This window comes from Schistocerca nitens, chromosome 5, assembly GCF_023898315.1.
Source record: "Schistocerca nitens isolate TAMUIC-IGC-003100 chromosome 5, iqSchNite1.1, whole genome shotgun sequence".
NCBI lineage: Eukaryota > Metazoa > Arthropoda > Insecta > Orthoptera > Acrididae > Schistocerca > Schistocerca nitens.
The window spans coordinates 755,047,848-755,065,296 of NC_064618.1; the positions used below are offsets into that span (position 1 = coordinate 755,047,848).

The following is a 17,449-nucleotide window of genomic DNA, read 5'->3' on the forward strand; positions in this document are numbered from 1 at the left end:
TTGCTTACTGAGTTAACGGGCCCAAAGTGGAGTGCTGGATTTAGCTCCAAAGAGTGTGTTGTAAGAGTTTAGTTTTGTTACAGGATTAACCACTACTTTCTTTAAAATTTGACTTTGTTCTGCAGGAGAGACTGGATCTCTGGGACAAACTGAAAGCTGAATATGATGCCGAGATAGCTGCTAAACCATCAGAGCCTATTGTAATCACTTTGCCTGATGGAAAGACTGTAGATGGCATGTCATGGCGTACTACTCCGTATGATGTAGCTAAAGGAATAAGGTATTGTTAAAAAAAATGTTTTTGCTCTTAGTGTAGAATGTAAAATTGAGCCACTTAAGTCATGCACAGAGAGTTCTTGAGCAGGGCAGCCACAACTGTGCAAGTCCATTTTGTAAAATGAAGAAACACCATAACAGTTGTGAAGCAACAATATTTTTTTGCTTATGCCACCTGTTTCATCTTCGGGTGCAAATTGTAATAATGAAAATATTGTGTTACAAGACAGTGGGAGAGTATTCTCATGATTTTTAAATGTTGGATAAGTAATTACATAAAAATTTCTAAAATAAAATAAAAGAGAGAATGGGACTTTACTTACAAATAAAATCACTTAACCATCGGAGGTCATCCACACCCCAATATTGTCAAGGAACATGAGTTCCATGCCAAAAGAATAAAAGGGGAGAACTAGAAAAATTTGAAAAATTGAGAGCATGACTCGATTCTGAATTTCACCAGAATCACAAAACATGTAAGAAGCAATAAAGCCAGGAAGAGAAAGCACAAGTTTTGTGGGATTACTTACTTAAATGTATGCTGGTACAGCTCACCTTAAAATTCTCAGATAATTTGGCCTACGAACACTGCGAACTTTATTTATCATTTTGTCATGTTGAGGTATGGTTCTTCATATATACTGTGGTGGAATAAGTGTGTGTGTGTGTGTGTGTGTGTGTGTGTGTGTGTGTGTGTGTGTGTGTGTGTGTATCAACAGTTATGGGAAGGATAGACAGCTACTCACCATAAACATGACAAGCTGAGTTGCAGGCAGGTATAACGAAAAGACTGTTACATATTTTTGTCCAAAGCCTTCATCAGAAAGAAAAACACACATGCACTCGCTCAAGCAAGCACACCTCACATATACATGACCACTATCTTTAGCTGCTCAGGCCAGGCTGAAACTGTAACACATCAGACAGGAGCAACAATCTATAGAGGAGCAGGAAATGTAGAGGAATAGCAGGTTATGGGTGGGAGAAGAGGAAACAATGTTGCCTGGTTGAATGTGCAGGGACTAGAGCTGGCAGACAAGGCTACCTGGTTCAGTGTCGAAGGCTGTGAGGAAAGGAGAGAAGGAAAATAAGGGAGTGGAAAGGAGAGGATAAGAAAAAGCAGGATGAGGAGTTGTGAATTGGGAAGAGGTGACCAGACAGCGAGGCAGAAACTGTTCGGTGGAGGGTGTGGGGACAGTAGGTTACCCTAAGTTGAGACTGGGATGATTTGGGGAGCAAAGAATATGTTGTAAGGGTAACTCCCCAACTGTGAAGTTCAGAAAATCTGGTGGTAGAGAGGAGCATCCAGATGGCTTGGGTTGTAGCCATTGAAATCAAGCTTGTTATGCAACAGTATGGTCCACTGTGTTCTTGGACACAGTCTGGCAGTGGCCATTCATCCTGTTGGATACCTGGTTTGGTAGTCATACCAATATAAAAAAGCTGAGCAGTGATTGCGTCAGAGCTGCTATCACAGAAGGCTTGGCCTATGATTGGGTAGGGTAAGCTTATGACAGAACTGGAATAGGTAGTGCTGGTTGGGTAGATTGGGAAGGTCTTGCACCTGGGTCTTCCACAGGGATGTAATCCCTATGACAAGGGGTTGGGATTGGGAGAAGCATATGGATGGATTAGGATGTTGTGGGGGGGGGGAGGGGGGGATGACAGAACACCACTTTAGGAGAAGGTGGGAAGGATCTTAAATAGGATGTCCCTCATATCAGGGCATGATGGTAGAGGAACAAATCCCTGGTGGAGGAAGTGGTTCAGTTGTTCTAGTGAGGGGTCGTATTGGATGACAAGAGGGGTGCTCTTTTGTAGCTGTTTCTTGGGGATATGTATATGTGCTTTCAGTCAAAGTCTTCTTCAGAAAAGAAAAACATTGACATTTTCACATTGCTGTAGTTCTTATTTCATGTGAGGGTTGTTGACGTTTTGATTGTGGCTACAGAGTTGTAGAGGTGGCTAAACTAAATTTTGTACTATGGTGTTGATAATCTTAGTTCAAATGAATATTTATTTTTTCTAGTCAGGGCCTGGCAGATAACACAGTAATTGCCAAAGTTGATGGAGTTGTTTGGGACTTAGATAGGCCACTGACCAATAGCTGCAAGCTTCAGTTGCTGAAGTTTGATGATGAAGAAGGTATGTTACACAACAATCTTTACTAGATTTTAATGCAGTAATTTCTTGTTCATGTTAGGCGTAATGTTGCTCATTTGTACGCTTGTCATAAGTAGTGAACTAAAAAATTTGCATTTGAGATAAATGTGAATTCTGTCTCAAAATTCACAAAAAACAAAATTACTGAATAAATGATACTTCATGGCAAGTTGAAATAATTTTTTCAGAGATCGTTTGGCATAGCTTTATTTTCTGCATATAAATATCATAAATGTAAATTTTGTTACTGATATTGTACATCACTTCACTTGTCAAAGCCCAATTTGAAAATATAATGTGCATAAGAATGTGTTTGCAAAATAAAAAGTTCATGAATGCAATGATGTATTAGTGTGCTCAGTGCTCTGGTGCCGCATCAATTGTGAGTGACTGAATTGTCTACAAGATACATGCCATGTAATGCTACCTCGTACTTAGTCATACCACATAGCATCTTAGAACAAAATAATACCTAAATTTGTCTGCTAATTAAAGTTCATAAGTTCATATAGTGTGAACACTTTAATGTGGTATTTTTAGGTGGTGGGTGTTTTGAACTGTGATTGTGTCAAATACCATTAGAGGTCAGGCCTGAACTACCTCGTCTATGATACTGCCAGCCTCAGCAGACAAGTACGCAGTAGCTGTTACCAGATGCTTTATGTTTGCATTGTGTTCTTATTTCGAAATGAGTGAAGAGACATATCATGGTCCTTCGTGGAGTTTGATTATAACCCTTATAACACCAGAAGGGGCTGGCAATCCTTTGTATCAGTTCTGCTTTTGCAGAAACACTGAACACAGATGTGCCCTGCAAGAGGGAGATGGGGCTTGTTTCCCTCGCACCACTGCTCCTCTCTGGCGCTCATAATTCTAGTTTATTTAGGCTCACAGCCGACTTCCAGTTTATGGTACCCGTACTCTGCACTGTACTGAAAAGAATTCAAAACCTGTCAGCTTATTTCTATCACACTGAAAGTCTTCCCATAACATGCAAATAGGCCTACACTTTTGTGCAAAGCACCTTACCAGTTCTATCTGTAGCATTTTCAAGCATGGGTCGCAGAGCTGTAAATGGCCACAAAAGATTGAAAACAATATTCTTTGTATTTAGTAATTGTTCAACTGGATGAGAAGAGAAGAATAATCTCGAGAAACACCTAGAATCAAAGAAGCACCCTATTCACTGGTGAGAAAATACTGCAGCTTGTCAACAGAAACATGCTGCAGCTTCTCAACAGAAACAATAATTTGTTGAAAACTTTAAGTAGAGGCAAAGGAGGAAAACAAGAAGAGACAATTTTGGAAAAAAAAAGTGTGCAAGTTTTTGCAAAAGTAAACATTCCAGTCAAAGAGCTGCCCCCAATCACCAAATTTTTAACAGTCAGTTTCAAGGAACCAAGGCTTCGTCTTCAAGCACATAGTGTGGACAAGCTTTCAATTTTAGTTCCTAATCATTTACAAAAAAAAGTAAATAAATAAAAAAAATTATGCAAAACTTACTAAAAATAGATGCTAAATTTACAGCTTCTTAGTCATAAAGTAATACTTTCTACTAGAACACCTCAATTACCATAACTGACAATTACCATAACTGACAATTGTAAAAGAAATAGCTGGAAGGAAGCCTATGCTTGCCTGATTTCATAAAGTTAATGATTCCAGGAATGTAGTAGAATCCCATAGGTATTGCTCACATGGGAATTGTGAAGGAAAAATTAGATTAATTACAGCACCTCACACAGGCCTTTATACCCGGGCCGCTGAAACATTGCACTTGACGTTTGCGTATGAAGTTGGCAGCGTAACAGAGTAACAAGTGAAGAACGATAGGCGTTCAGCGTGGGGCGCCAGCCAATCACAGTGCAGTGAGCACTGCTGTTACTCACGTGCTGTGACGTCAAAGTTCCCGCGTTGCCGGCTTTGTTTAGTGAATGTGTATACAACGTGAATTGTATGTTGTTTACCGCGTGTTTTCGTTGTACTGTGTGCTATATCGTTGTGACTTTTGTTACGTTGTGAGTGTACATACTTGGAAAATGCCACCGAAAAGACTTCGTTCACCTAGTGACAATCCTTTGCGTCGAGGGGTGCCGCTAAACAGCCAGGCACTGGAGTTACTACGCAGAACTTGTGAGTTTTACAAGCAGGAGAAAAACTACGCAAGCATTCATGGACAGCCATCAATTCCTGCCGACAAAGTGGTGGAACGTACGTCGAAAACTCTTGGTATTAGTGCAAGAACCGTAGTAAGTAAGGGAGTATTACTACAAAACTTGGAAGATACTGAAGTGAGCTGTAATGATTCTGAGCTGTCTGGATCAAATAATACATTTTTATCAACCCCGGGAAAGAAGAAAAAGCGGCCTAGTCCTATCACAGATTCAGATTCTTTCCAGACTGATGCAATTCGTAGGCATGTTTATGCTTACTACAGCAGAAAAGAGTATCCGACTGTAGCTAAGTTATTAATCTCTTTAAAAGAAAGTGAACTCTTCAGGGGTGGTAAAACATCACTAAAAATTGTGCTAAAAAACATGGGTTTCCGTTACAAAATGCTAGACGGACACAAAGTACTGTTAGAGAGGGTACATATTGTTACCGCTCGTAGCATTTTCTTGCACAAAATTGCGGGCAGAGACATTTATTCCATAATTTTGCTAGATGAAACGTGGGTTAATGCCGGGGAAGCTGTCAGTAAATGTTGGACGGATAACACACCCAGCAGTAGCGGCCATCAGCCGACGGGAAGAGGAGCTAGATTAATTGTGGTCCATGCAGGCTCCTCCAGTGGTTTTGTCCCTGACGCACTTTTAGTTTTTAGATCAAAAAAGACTGGTGATTACCATGAAGATATGGATCACACACGATTTGTTGAGTGGTTCAGGAACCTTTTAAAACAATTTCCTGTCCCTACAACAATTGTAATGGACAATGCTCCATATCATTCGGTGATACAGAACAAAGCCCCAACCACAAATGATCGGAAAGAAGTTATGGTGCAGTGGTTACAGGCTCGAAATATTGCAGCGGATATGAGTATGACAAAGGTTCTGTTATATTCTCTTGTTAAAGAAAGTAAGTCTACGACACCTACATATGTAGTAGACGAAATTGCCAAGGAGCAGGGTCATACTGTAATAAGGCTGCCACCATATCACTGCCATTTCAAACCTATTGAGTTAATATGGAGTGATGTAAAAATGTATGTAAGGAACAACAAGAAGTCCTTTACAATAACAGAGGTGGAAAACCTGTTGCGTGAAGCTCTTGTGACTGTGGATGCAGCCTCATGGAGGAAAAAAGTAGAGCACGTCGAGAAGCTTATACGAGCAGCACAGACAATAGAAGGCATTATCAGTGGCCATGAACAATTAATGATTTGTCTTGCTGATGACAACGATGAAGACGGTTTTGGCGATGAATCAGACAACAGTGACGATGGCGAGCTGGATGGAATTGCGCCATTATCACTGTAAATTGGTGAGTGAAAAATTACTAATATTGGTTATTTATTGCAATCTTGGTTATTATTTATTTTGTAAACTACGTACATTATTGATTTTAAAGTACCAGTTGTCAGATGCTTGTTTTTTGCATTTCTTTGCTCCGTTACTGAAAGGGTGCGCATTGTTATGCTTTTACATGCATTATTATACGGTTGTTTACTTCCTGTCATTGTAGTACAACTAAAAACAAGTTTTTATATACACTGTAATTGCTCAATCGCTTGCATTTATGAGACGGGACGGAAAACTGTATCGTCTGCTGTGTGTATAGAGGCCGCTGTTGCAACATCGCTATTACAGTATAGCCAACCTAACTAGACAAAAAGCGAACTGTCAAGTGCAATGTTTCGCCGGCGGGGGTATAATCAATTATTCTTCCTGTATCCATACATGAATGGAACAGAAAGAAATCATAATAACTGGTAAAATAGGATTTTCCTTCTGCTATGCAGTTAACAGTTGTTGCAAAGTAAAGATGTAAACGAAGTCTTGAAATGAATTTCTTTTTTCTGTGGAAATGTGGAAACCATTCACTCTTGCCTCTTGCAAATGTATAACCTATCTTAGCAGTAAAAAGGTAGTATTATACCATCTCCCTTCATATAATGTCTTTGTGACAGTGATCTAAGGTCAATTTCCCGAAAGAGAATGGTTGCCTGTAAACATGTGTTCTTATTAACCTGTGATACAGGCTACTGATTATTTATCCAGCCTTTAAAGTCAGTGTTAATCTAAGTACCTCCACCTCACAAGATAACACTACACATTGCGCTACATAAACATCTTACTTTTCCCACTTCCCTGCTGCTGCCACTAGTATGTTAATCATGTTGTTTGCTTTAATTTAGAACTCTCACAGGTACTTTATTGATGCTTCAACTTGTTGTGGGACTATTGTAGGGTACAGGATGACACGAGTTGGAATTCTGTTTGGTGTGATGAATGGCAGCTTGCTCTTAATGTGGGAAAAAATGTGAGTTAATATAGATGAGTTGCAGACAATCGAGCAACCTTTGGATATAGTATAATTGGTTGTGTGCTTTAAAGAGCAGGCATAATGTTCCAGAGTGACATGAAATGGAATGAGCAATTAAGGTATGTTGTTGGGAAGGTTAATAGTTGACTTTGGTTTATTGGGAGAAATCTAGGAAAGAGGTGTTCATCTTTATAGGAGACAGTGTACAGATCACTTGCATGACTCATTCTTGGGTACTTATTGAGTGAGTGTTTGGAATCCTCACAAAGTGGGATTAAAGGAACACATTGAAAAAAAAATTCAGAGGTGTGCTGCTAGATTTGTTACCAGTAGGTTCAGTTAACATGCAAGTAGTATGGAAATTCTCCATGAATTCAAATGGGAATCCCTGTGGGACTAGGACATTCCTTTCACCAAACACTATTGAGAAAGTTTAGCAAATCAGCATTTGCAACAGATCACAGAATGATCCTACTGACAGCAAGATACATCTCACATAAGGACCACAAAGAAAAGATGAGAGAAATTCGGGCTCATATGGAAGCAGAAACATATAGACAGTTGTTTTCCCTCATTCCGTTCACGAAAGGATCAGGCAATAAAATACTAAATATAAATGAAACCCAATTTCCATATATTGAGAAAATATCTTAAAGTCCAAAGTTTCTATACTGATGTACATGAGATTTCTTAATGAAACTTCCTGACTTATTAAAATTGAGCATCGAATGTGCATTAAAATATAGTCTTTTTCCATTTTGGGCATCATACAAGGGTTGTTTCAAAAATAAGGTTCCCAAATTTTTTAAGGAATTTTTTATTTGGAAAAACAATTACACCATTGGAAACGTTGATCTTTAAGCTATTTTTCCATATAGTCATCATTTTTTTCTATGCATTTTTTCTGTCAAGTAATCCACTTTAGCATTCCCACCTCAGATAAGTCTGCCGACAACCTATTGAAAAACTTGGAAACTTCTTGCAACTCCTCGTCCATCTGGAATCGTAGACCGCCTAGGTGCTCCTTCAATTTCTGAAACAGATGGATATCACTGGGTGCCAAATCGGGGCTGTAAGGGAGGTGTTCAATGACATCCCAGCCAAATTTGTCAATTAACTCCTTCGTTTGTTGCGACACATGTGGACGGGCATTCCCCTATGACGATTTTTGATTGCCCATCTTAAGCTTTTTCAAGGTTTCACAATAACCTGTCGAGTTTATGGTAGACACTCTAGGCATAAAATCAGTGAGCAGTACACCACGCCAGTCCCAAAACACCGATGCCATGATTTTTCCTGCTGACAGCTGCTGCTTAAACTTCTTTGGTGGTGGCGATGCGATGTGTTTCCATTGTCACGATTGTTGTTTTGTTTCTGGAGTAGTGTTATTGCACCACAATTCATACCCCATAACAATGGAATCGAGGAAGTCTTCCTTATTCTCGTCACATTCACTCCAGAACTTCAGAGCACAGTCAAGGCACTGCTGTTTATGGACTTATGAAAGCATGTGCGGCACCCAGCGTGCACACACCTTGTGGTAACCTAGCTTTTCAATCAATATCCTGTCAATTGAAGCTTCAGAAGCCTCAGGAATTTGAGCAGCCAGTTGCCAGATGGTGATTCGCTATCTTCGAGCAGGATTTGCTCAACTTTCGCCACAACTTCGTCGTAGATCGATGGCCTCCCACTTCGTTGTTTGTCGTGGACATCCATACAGCCATTGGCAAACTCCCTACATCATTTGTGGATGTGTTGAATGCTTATACATGTTTTCCCATAAACTTCATTCAATTGCCGATGAATTTCTACAGGTGGTAACTTTCTGGTGTGCAAAAATCGGAAGACCACACAAATTTCACACCTGGTGGTGATGGCCTCTATCGCTTATGGCTGTCAGGCCGGTACTGATCATTGCAGAGCCATGCTGGTTGTTGGAATCGGTGGTGGGGGATCCAGCAAACACAGTGGTGTTGCCAGATTTCGCATTGCACCATGCACACGAAGAGTACAGAGTTGGGAACCTTACTTTTGAAACAACCCTTGTATTTACCAACTGGTAGCATCAGCACACCTCATTCAAATCTTATTGCTCTGCAAAACTCGCAGGAGTTATTCTGTGTCCTTTGCAGAAATAGAACTCATGTTGCAAAATTGTGTGCCAGAGACTGGCTAAGCCACAAGTTTGAGGTTGTTCCCAGAATGAAACTTTTTGTCTGGGGTAGAGTATACTCACTAACTGAGGCTAAATCTTTGCCCACTTGTTCAAGACTCAGTACAGCTCACAGATTTAATCTACATCTACATCTATACTCTGCAACCCACCATGAGGTGCATGGCAGAGGGTACATCCCATTTTACCAGTTATTGGGGTTTCTTCCCATCCCATTAGCATGTGGAGTGCAGTAAGAATGATTGTCTGAATGCCTTTTGTGTGTGCAATAATCATTCTTATCTTATCCTCACAATCCTTATGTGAGTGATATGTTGTATATTCTTTCTCAAAACTTTGTTAATAGCCTTTGTCGGGGTAGTTTACATCTATCTTCAAGAGTCTTCCAGTTCAGTTCTTTCAGTATCTCTGTGACACTCTTCTGCATATCAAACAAACCTATGATCATTTGTGCTGCCTGTCTGTGTGTACGTCCTATTTGGTATGAGTCCCCACACAATTCAGTGGTAATCTGTGATGGGTCGCACAAGTTGTCAATCTTGGCACCACTTTGAAATGTTATCAAGATCTGACTGAACATTTATGCAGCCTCTTTCAAACCGTACTTCATCATAGGTAACTGCATCATCTGCAAAAATTCTGAGGTTACTATTAATATTGTCTGCTAGGTCATTATTATACAGCATGAACAGCAAGGGCCCAGCCTTGAGCAGCCACTGGTGAAGTATCAGTGCAGCAGTAGTGCAGTAGCGAGTCGCATATTTAGCTTTCATATTTGTTTTCTAGTTTGATTCTTAATTTCTTTCCGAGTGTTTGTGCGCTTGCATATTTAAATACATGAAATCCTTGCGTATTCTCGTATTTGAGAGGAGTAATATTGCTTATTGATAGCTGTAGAGCATAAATTCGCCGAGTCATTATATATTAGCAGTAGGATGGATAGGGTGCGTGTGGGCGCAGGAGGAGCTGGCCACGGTTCGCAAGCAGCTGAGCGTGTTGTTGGCCAGTCAGCCGCCTTCTGGCTGCTGCCTCGAGGTGCAGCGACGGCGGAGGGTCTGGCACGTCACTTGAGACACCCCAGGTGTCGCTTGCTGCATCCGCTGACTCAGCCGCCGAGGCACCTTCTAGTGTACCCGGCGCGTTGGGGCCACCCTCACCTCAGGGTGAGTGGTGGACTGCAACGCATTCGCGTCGCTCGAGACGGAGGGTCAATGTGGAGGCTGTCCGGCTGGCCTCGCCCGTTCGTCCTGTCAGTGAGCAGGTGGCCGCTCCTTCAGCAGGGCCCGAGCAGGCACACGGGGGCAAAGGCTTGCTGGTTATTGGGAGCTCCTACGTTAGGCGGGTGATTGGAGCCCCTTAGGGAATAGCGTACAGGGCTGGAAAGAAATCCAACATGCACTCGGTTTGTCTGCCGGGGGGCCTCATCCAAGATGTGGAGGCGGCCTTGCCTGCGGCTATCAAGCGTACGGGGTGCAGTCGTCTGCAAGTAGTTGCTCACGTTGGCACCAACAATGCCTGTTGCTTGGGTTCTGACGCGATCCTCAGTTTGTACAGGCGGCTGGCAGATTTGGTGAAGACTGCTGGCCTCACACGCAGGGTGCAAGCAGAGCTCTCTATTTGCGTCATTGTTCCCAGAGTGGATCGGGGTCCTTTGGTTTGGAGCCGAGTGGAGGGTCTCAACCAGAGGCTTCGTCAACTCTGTGACAGTCTTGGCTGCAGATTTCTAGACTTGTGCTATTGGGTGGGGAATTGTAGGACGCCCCTAGATAGCTCAGGGGGACACTACACAAAGGAAGCGGCTACTCGGGTAGCAGAGTACTTGTGGCGTGCACATGGGGTTTTTTTTAGGCTAGGCAGTAGTGCAAGGTGTCGTGATGAACACTCACCAGTCGACGTGCAGGCAGGGGAATCAGGACGCACTCAGTGTAAAAACACTTCAGCTATCAAGATATTAGCAGTAAATTTTCAGAGTGTTCGGAATAAAGTTCCTGAATTTACTGCCCTCCAGGGAGCCTGTGGCGCGCAAATTATCCTCGGGACTGAGACCTGGCTGAACCTTGAGATAGGAAGTTTTGAAATATTTAGTGAGGGTTGGAACGTGTATCGGAAAGACAGATTAGACACCGTAGGAGGTGGTGTCTTCATTGCAGTTGACAAAAATATTGTGTCTACTGAGGTCGAAGCAGAGTGTGATTGTGAAGTTATCTGGACATGTTTAACAGGGCTAGAGGAAATAAAATTAATTGTGGGGTGTTATTACCGGCCACCAGGTTCCACCGTGACAGTTCTAGAATCATTCAAAGGGAGTCTACATTCTGTATCGCAGAAGTACCCGGATCATGCTATATTAGTTGGAGGCGACCTCAACCTACCTAATATAACTGGGATGTCTATGGATTCATTACAGGTGGTACAGACAAGCCGTCGTGTGAATTACTTTTGAACACATTATCCAAAAACTGTCTTGAGCAGCTAAATCGACAGCCAACGCGTAATGGAAATATTTTAGATCTGGTAGCCACGAACAGACCAGACCTCATTGACAGTGTCAGTGTTGAGACAGGGATTAGTGATCATGATGTTGTCATTACGACTATGGTTACGAAAGTTAAGAAGGCTAGGAGAGTATTCTTACTAGAAAGAGCAGATAACCAGTTGTTAGCATCCCACTTAGTAAATGAATCGACTTCGTTTACTTCCGGTATGATGGACGTGGAAGAATTATGGGCAAATTTTAAACACATTGGACAAGTATGTGCCAAAAAAGTGGGTTACGGACGGAAAATACCCACCATGGTTTAACAGCACAATTCGGAGAATGCTCAGGAAGCAAAGGCAGTTGCACTCGCGGTACAAGAAAGATTGGGAGAATGAGGACATGCAAAAGTTAGCAGAGATTCGTGCTGCTGTAAAAAGAGCGATGTGCGAAGCATTCAACCACTACCACCGTCATACCTTACCAAAAGATCTTGCTGAAAACCCAAGGAAATTCTGGTCTTACATAAAATCGGTAAGCGGGTTGAAGGCTTCCATCCAGTCACTCACTGATCGGTCTGGCCTGGCAACGGAAGACAGCAAAACGAAAGCTGAAATTTTAAATTTAGCATTTGAGAAATCTTTCACGCAGGAGGATCGTACAAACATACCGCCGTTTGAGTCTCATACAGATTCCCGTATGGAGGACATAGTGATAGACATCCCTGGGGTTGTGAAGCAGCTAAATGGGTTGAAAATAAATAAATCGCCAGGTCCTGATGGGATTCCAATTCGGTTTTACAGAGAGTACTCAACTGCATTGGCTCCTTACTTAGCTTGCATTTATCGCGAATCTCTTGCCCAACGTAAAGTCCCGAGTGACTGGAAAAAAGTGCAGGTGACGCCTGTATATAAGAAGGGTAGAAGGACGGATCCTCAAAATTACAGACCAATATCCTTAACATTGGTTTGTTGCAGGATTCTCGAACATATTCTCAGTTCGAATATAATGAATTTCCTTGAGACAGAGAAGATACTGTCCATGCATCAGTATGGCTTAAGAAAGCATCGCTCCTGCGAAATGCAACTCGCCCGTTTTTCACATGATATCTTGTGAACCATGGATGAAGGGTATCAGATGGATGCCGTATTCCTTGACTTCCGGAAAGTGTTCGACTCGGTGCCCCACTGCAGACTACTAACTAAGGTACGAGCATATGGGATTGGTTCCCAAGTATGTGAGTGGCTCGAAGACTTCTTAAGTAATAGAACCCAGTACGTTGTCCTCGATGGTGAGTGTTCATCGGAGGTGAGGGTATCATCTGGAGTGCCCCAGGGAAGTGTGGTAGGTCCGCTGTTGTTTGCTATCTCCATAAATGATCTTTTGGATAGGGTGGACAGCAATGCGCGGCTGTTTGCTGATGATGCTGTGGTGTACAGGGAGGTGTCATCATTGAGTGACTGTAGGAGGATACAAGATGACTTGGACAAGATTTGTGATTGGTGTAAAGAATTGTAGCTAACTCTAAATATAGATAAATGTAAATTAATGCAGATGAATAGGAAAAAGAATCCTGTTATGTTTGAATACTACATTAGTAGTGTAGCGCTTGACACAGTCACGTTGATTAAATATTTGGGCGTAAGATTGCAGAGCGATATGAAGTGGGACAAGCATGTAATGGCAGTTGTGGGGAAGGCGGATAGTCGTCTTCAGTTCATTGGTAGAATTTTGGGAAGATGTGGTTCATCTGTAAAGGAGACTGCTTATAAAACACTAATACGACCTATTCTTGACTACTGCTCGAGAGTTTGGGATCCCTATCAGGTCGGATTGAGGGAGGACATAGAAGCAATTCAGAGGCGGGCTGCTAGATTTGTTACTGGTAGGTTTGATCATCACGCAAGTGTTACGGAAATGCTTCAGGAACTCGGGTGGGAGCCTCTAGAGGAAAGGAGGTGTTCTTTTCGTGAATTGCTACTGAGGAAATTTAGAGAACCAGCATTTGAGGCTGACTGCAGTACAATTTTACTGCCACCAACTTACATTTCGCGGAAAGACCACAAAGATAAGAGAGATTAGGTCTCGTACAGAGGCATATAGGCAGTCATTTTTCCCTCATTCTGTTTGGGAGTGGAACAGGGAGAGAAGATGCTAGTTGTGGTACGAGGTGCCCTCCACCACACACTGTATGGTGGATTGCGGAGTATGTATGTAGATGTAGAACACCCTTCCGTGGAGAATCTGTGAGAAGTTGTGTGATACATTCATGACACAATGAAAGATTCATTCAGAACTTTTGATACCCATTGCTTATTGAGGTAATATGTGTAAAAAGCAATAGTAATTAATTCTTTTTCAGTTCTGACTTTTTACCGCTTTGTAGTCTCTATGTTCTCATGTTTAACCCTTTTGCTACTACAGACATGCTCTCTGCATTCTGTGCTGAGCGTGACTTTGTTGTGGCTTTACTGCTCACCAAATGTGTTATCTGTGCTGAGAGATGGCATTCTGACCACTATGAAATACTTATCTTCCAATCTTAAGAAAGGTATTCAATGAACAAAAATTGATTTTTGCACATCTTACAGTCTGATATTCTCTCTTGGTAAAGGACTGAGTTTCTTTTCCTTATATAGCATAGTTACTGTGCTGCATCTAATTAATTAAAATATTGTGTGAAATTTTAAAGAATTTGGAGAGGTAAAAACGCGTTTCATAAACTTTGTGTGTGGGTGATTTTAGTTCATACATTGCAGTGTATGAAATGTAGACGAGATATTGAAATTTTGTTTAAAATTGAAACAAGAATGATATCTGATTTTGATCTCAAGTTATTTGTTTTTGTATCCGGCAGACAGACTCGTACAATGCACCCATTTCCATCGTTGCCCATTTGGAATTCATTTGGTCATAACAATTCTCACATTTCATAAACAGTTCAAGATATGTTCACAATATCAGAACTAGGTTTTTCACAAATGGTAGCACTTAGAGAGGCACGTATGTTGTGTTATAAATACTCGAAACATTTTATTCACAGAGATATGGAAGTAACTTGTCTGCAGCATTGAGAGGTCAGCAGAATGGGATGCACAAATATGTTGATAGCACTTCAGGGAAGCCCAGGGGGCATGTTGAAACACATCCTCTGCACTTGGGGACATACCAAGTTAATTCATTCACAGCAGTTAAATGGTTAATTATGTGAGTTCCTTGTCTTCAGACTTCACTAAGTATAAGGGAAATTGACAACTGTAAGAGAAAAGAAGAAAAATTCAGCAGATATTTTTACAGATATTGTAATTTGCAACACAATGAGAACAGCACAATGACGAACAGCTATACATGGAACAACACCAGTACGAAACACTCACAAGCATAATAGGCAGGTATCACAGAGCAAACTAATAATGTAATCAAGTTAATAACAGTTCCATTATCAAATCACAGTACAGTATAATGATTGTAAACAGTGTGAGTGATGAAGTGAGTGCCTGAGCTGCTGCATTGTTATTTAATAGGAGCCGTAGTTCAGAGACTTAGAGGTGGCACAAATAAAATGGATGCCAGCATGCACGTCTTGGGTTGTAGATGTGCGCAGCATCTGCAGTGCTGCTCCAGGTGGCTGGCCCCATAAGGGGCCATTTTGGATTTATGAGCCTCAGGGCGGTGTGCGGTGCTGAGCCACAAATCAACAAGATGGCGGTGTGGAGTGTTATGTCACACGATCACAGATGCAGAGAGCAGCAAAGGCCCAAATGTGGCTGGAGGAGGCAGTGCCACCTATTGCCAAATGATGCCATGAAAATGTTATCTGAAGGGTGTGATAACCCAGTACCACAGCAGACACATTAATATTTTGTGGACTTGAGAGATCCTTTCATTATTGATTTGCCAACATAATGCTATATGCCAGTTAAATAATGAAAATAAAGTGCTTTGAAATGATGAGTGACACAAGTAAGCCAAAGAAAAATGTAAATTAGGTAAAGCATCTACTCACTTGAGGCTGATTGACTTGCGTAAGCTCAGATCCTTTCTCCCCCCCCCCCCCTCCCCCCCTTCCCCCCGCCCCACACGCACACACTCATAGCCATCAAATATCAAACAAATCAGTCTATGGTAGCACCAGCAGTGATGATTTCTAGGTGGTTGCTGATTTTGGCAGGAGTGGGGAGAGAGGACAGTTGTGTACAAAGTGGGAGATGTATGGGGGCAAGGATGTGGTAGGTATTGGGAGCCATGACAAATGACGAGGAATGAAAAAGTTGACAGTGAAAAACTTATAAAGAGAGGGGGTAAGTGCAAAGTTAGAATGTGGAGGAATGGTGTGGAAACTGGCAGGAGATGAAAAATACGGGTAAGGGAGAATGATAGAGATGTGAAGGTTTAGACCATTTCAGGAATGAAGAATAGGCCAGGAAAGTAGTCCCTCCCTGGGGGTGCGAGGAGTTTGCATTGCTATTGTGGTGTGTAGTATATTCAGCAACTTGATGGAAAGGTTTGGGGCTAGTCACTGTTTAGAGGTATTCATTTGTACAACAAGTACACAGTTAGTTGACTGTCATCCCCACATGCTGATATAAACATAATGTAGCTACTTCCACGCATGGCTCTTTCTTTAACAGGATAGGAAATGCCCTTGACTGGACTTCAGGAGAAGGTAGTGAGTGGGTGTGAAGGGCAGGTCTTGTACACGTTATTCAGCGGGAAATGACCCATGTTGTATACGATACAGAGCAAGACTGGCATATAAATTTTCTTGGACATTAAGTATGTTGGTTGAGTGGCAAAATATAACTTTGGGTGATGAAGCTATGAGTTTCAGTCAGACATACCTTGTATCAGTGTATGATAAGTGGTAGACTTTGCATTGTAAAAGGCTGTGATTGAATTCTTGTGAGGTGTGTGTGACATGCTAAATTAATACCCCACATTTTAGTTTCGTATTTAGTTACTGAACACTATCTTTCATTACAAAACTATAATAAGATATTCCAGAGATGTGTTGTTTGAACACATTACAAATTATATTACAATTTACTTCAGACATAAGTGAATGCAGGTATTTTTCTTATAAATTTAACTGTATTTCATCAGTATTTGTTAAACACGTATGGGAGATTTTCTTTAATAGTTGCTTGATAGTGTGTCACTTATAAAACATAAAATTATTTTAGTTGGAGAATATGAAATTAAACATGGTAGTCTATGAAATACAGGAAATACATCTGGAATGACTCATTGAAGATGTTATTTAGCTTTAGGGGCATCACAAATGATTGGACATGTTTAGTTATATGTCTGATAGATCATTTGCAAGGATTGGATTGAATTGCTTGGGGGAAGAGACCAAACAGCGAGGTCATCGGTCTCATCGGATTAGGGAAGGATGGGGAAGGAAGTTAGCCATGCCCTTTTAAAGGAACCACCCTGGCATTTGCCTCGAGTGATTTAGGGAAATCACGGAAAACCTAAATCAGGATGGCAGTACACAGGATTGAACCGTCGTCCTCCAGAATGCGAGTCCAGTGTGCTAAACACTGCATCAACCACGCTCGGTATTTGCAAGGCATATTGTAATGATGTAGAATGAGTTGGGATAAGGGCCATAATACTTTCTTGATGTTGAATATTAACTGTTGAGGTTATTCATTACTGAAGAATACATAGACTTTTCAATAACCATGGTATGTTGTTATTTTGTACTTTATACACTAAATTAATGTCTATCTATGGAATAGGAGGAGCTGTCGAGAATGCTTTCAGTTTTCTCTTAAAGGAAACTTTTTACTATTATGTCAGTAGGTAACTACTGAAAAAATATTGTTACAGGATAATTCAGATCTCTTTAACTTAACTATCTTTAATAT

General features: G+C 41.4%; 1 protein-coding gene across 5 annotated transcripts in view; it reads left to right on the forward strand.

Moving 5' to 3' along the window:
- LOC126259333 (threonine--tRNA ligase 1, cytoplasmic) overlaps positions 1 to 17,449 on the forward strand; it is a 177,152-nt gene that overhangs the window by 59,353 nt on the left and 100,350 nt on the right. For all 5 annotated transcript variants that reach the window (XM_049956036.1, XM_049956032.1, XM_049956035.1 and 2 more), the window contains 2 exons: positions 126 to 280; positions 2,306 to 2,421. In XM_049956036.1, coding sequence (XP_049811993.1) covers positions 126 to 280; positions 2,306 to 2,421 — 271 coding nt within the window. The remainder of the gene's footprint in view (positions 1 to 125; positions 281 to 2,305; positions 2,422 to 17,449) is intronic.